The sequence below is a fragment of the Eimeria mitis genome, genomic scaffold (genome assembly GCF_000499745.2).
Source record: "Eimeria mitis Houghton genomic scaffold, Emh_scaff2523, whole genome shotgun sequence".
Taxonomy (NCBI): Eukaryota; Apicomplexa; class Conoidasida; order Eucoccidiorida; family Eimeriidae; genus Eimeria; species Eimeria mitis.
In genome coordinates, this window is record NW_013570864.1 from 3,629 (window position 1) to 6,106 (window position 2,478).

Here is a 2,478-nt window from a genome sequence, read left to right on the forward strand (position 1 = left end):
TTAAAAAAAGAAAGTTTCGGTATCTCGGTAAGCCAGGAGGATCTCTCTCTCCTTTCCTTCGCCCTGTTGAACCCCATGAAACTAAGAGTTTCTCACGCTTTCCTCGTCATCATATGCTGCTTATCTCTGAGTTCTTACACAGCTGAATGCCGCGGCTAAGAGCCTGCTGCGCCGTCGGCAGCCTAGGGATGAGCTTAGCGTTTTTTGTCAGGAGTGCGAGAAAAAGTTTTTTGTAGAGGGTGGACTCCATATACGCATGAAAGCAGCAAAGATGCCGTACTAGGTCTGCGCGTGACTGAAACAGAAAAAGAAAGCGACGCGCAGTTCATGATGCCCGAATGGTAAAAACGCCTGAAGGGAACATCGATATATTATTTTCACATCCGTTCATTCCATATTTTGCATATTTAGGTATGTTCAATCCCCCTATTTTCAATCCAAGTCTGCGCATTTCAACTGGTTTACATTTAGATATCATACGTGTGTTTCATGTTCAGACTTTGTGTCAATGTCTATCCTTTAATACGGTGGTTTCGGGACCGCATTTACTGGAGTGTATTCGATTACCAGCAAACAAAGCTGCTTAGCCATGTCCTCCACCACTTGCAGGCGCCCGTAGCCGCTTGTATCTGAGCGCCCATTTGGCTGCAATTACTCCTTTAGTGGAGTGCCTGCTGTCAGGGGGGCGGGGCGTTTACTGCGATGCTGCGGCGGAGTGAATTGCGATCTCCGCAGCACGTATCCGTAGAGACGATGCACTACATGTTGTCTTTTTCCCTATAACGTGCCTGCTCTCGTCTGCATGCGCATGCACGTTGGCAGCGCCTTGGGGACGACAACTTGACCGTCCTAGCTGTCCTCAAGGGGACCTCGAAGACATACCCAGCTGCCGTCGCCGTTACTTTTGTTGTGTATCGTAACTACGTTTAACTGTCTATGCCGGAGCACCATATATGCCCGCGTGTGGATACTAGACACGCGCTCCTGAGTTGTTGCTTAGCGCCCAAAACTAAAACCAAAAGCAGTTCTGCCAAGTGAACACAAAAAAGGCAACTGTTGGGGGTTAAACGAGATTTAAGGTGCTGGCTAAAGCGACAGCTGCCTTTCCTCTGCAGTCCCCCCCAGGACAGAAGGACGTTTGCTGACTATAAGTGGCATTGGCTGCACGTCCCTCCTGTGCAGCTTCGCCTGTGGTTCTGTGCGTTTGCTGCTGCTGTGAAGAAGATACACCCATGCTGGCAGCAGCTTCTCTCTCGCAAAGCGGAGTAGGTCCGCTGGTGGTTGCTGGGGCAGCGGCTTAAGAGAAGTGACCAACGGGAAGCGTAAGACGATAAAGGGGTTTGCGCTTTTGTTCAGGGCACTCACCGCTCCGACCAGTTGGTTTGTAAAGCCTTTCGTCGGAGGATGGAGCGCAGGAAGCGTTGACCGGAACTTCATCGTGGAGCGGAAGCAGAGCAGGACGACAGCCGTCGGCCGCCCGGATCAGATATCAGGGTTCCCTGCTGCAGGATACCGAACCAAGCAAGTTCTTCGCCACAGCCAAACAAATGTTAAGTTGCTCCTCCATGCTCGTGGGGCAGATGATACCTGCAAGTTAATAATAGGAATTATGAGCCGTTCGTGGCCTTCTGTGAGGTTTGTGCATGGGCACGACGCGGCTTTTTCGAGGCGTAGAGCGGGCCTTGGGGCAAGGAGCAGGCGTAGAGTCGTTTGTTGCTGCGGTGTCCGTTGAAATCTCTGGATTTTCTGTGGGCTCGAGCTGGGTCAAAGTGGTCAGCCTGAACAAACCGGAGGAAGCAGAAGGAGATGCTTGGAGTTCAATGTCACGCGACACAGCTACCGTAATGGAGTGGCAAGCGAAAAGTCGATGTGCCATGCTACCGGCGATGAGATTATCTCTATTAGTCCCAAACAAACAATATAGGGTTTCCAGGGGGGAGGAATGCATATGCACATGAAATCAACACAGGCGGCGGCTGCATGTGCCCGTGAGTGCAGCACAGACGGCAAGGCCGAACATATTTCGGAAGAACACGAAGATGACGGGGGGGATGGGACACTTACAATTCCGCATTAAAGGCAGTAGGCTCTTCAGCACTGGGTTCTGGTGCGGGCGCATCGGCATTCTCGGCGCCGTCGTTGTCGGCCATGGTCGTTTCCGGCATCTGAGGAGGGCTCGTCTGGTCGCCATCGCCCGGGCTTACAGCGAGAAGAAGATGTTTGGAGCGTCTAGAGCGCTGCTTCCTTTTGCTGTTCCCCATCTTAAACTACAGTGACTGTAGCCGTTTCGAGAGAGAGACCTTCGGACGTCGATGCTCGCAGAGACAGCCGAGACGCTGGGGATGCTACAGAGACAGAAGAAGAAGCAAGTCGGGGCAAGTCCAAGTTTGTCGCAATAAAGAAAGCAATCTTTATCGAAAAGTAGAGCTTTATAAAAGTGAACTGTAGTGTATATCATGATATCGGCTAGCTGGACGG

General features: G+C 51.6%; 1 protein-coding gene across 1 annotated transcript; it reads right to left on the reverse strand.

The window, feature by feature from the left end:
* Positions 1 to 1,594: 1,594 nt before the first annotated feature.
* On the reverse strand, positions 1,595 to 2,261 carry EMH_0055100 (uncharacterized protein; the record flags this gene model as incomplete). Its single annotated transcript, XM_013497193.1, has 2 exons — positions 1,595 to 1,778; positions 2,065 to 2,261. 2 exons carry the CDS (start codon positions 2,259 to 2,261, stop codon positions 1,595 to 1,597), a joined length of 381 nt encoding a protein of 126 aa, XP_013352647.1.
* Positions 2,262 to 2,478: the final 217 nt, after the last annotated feature.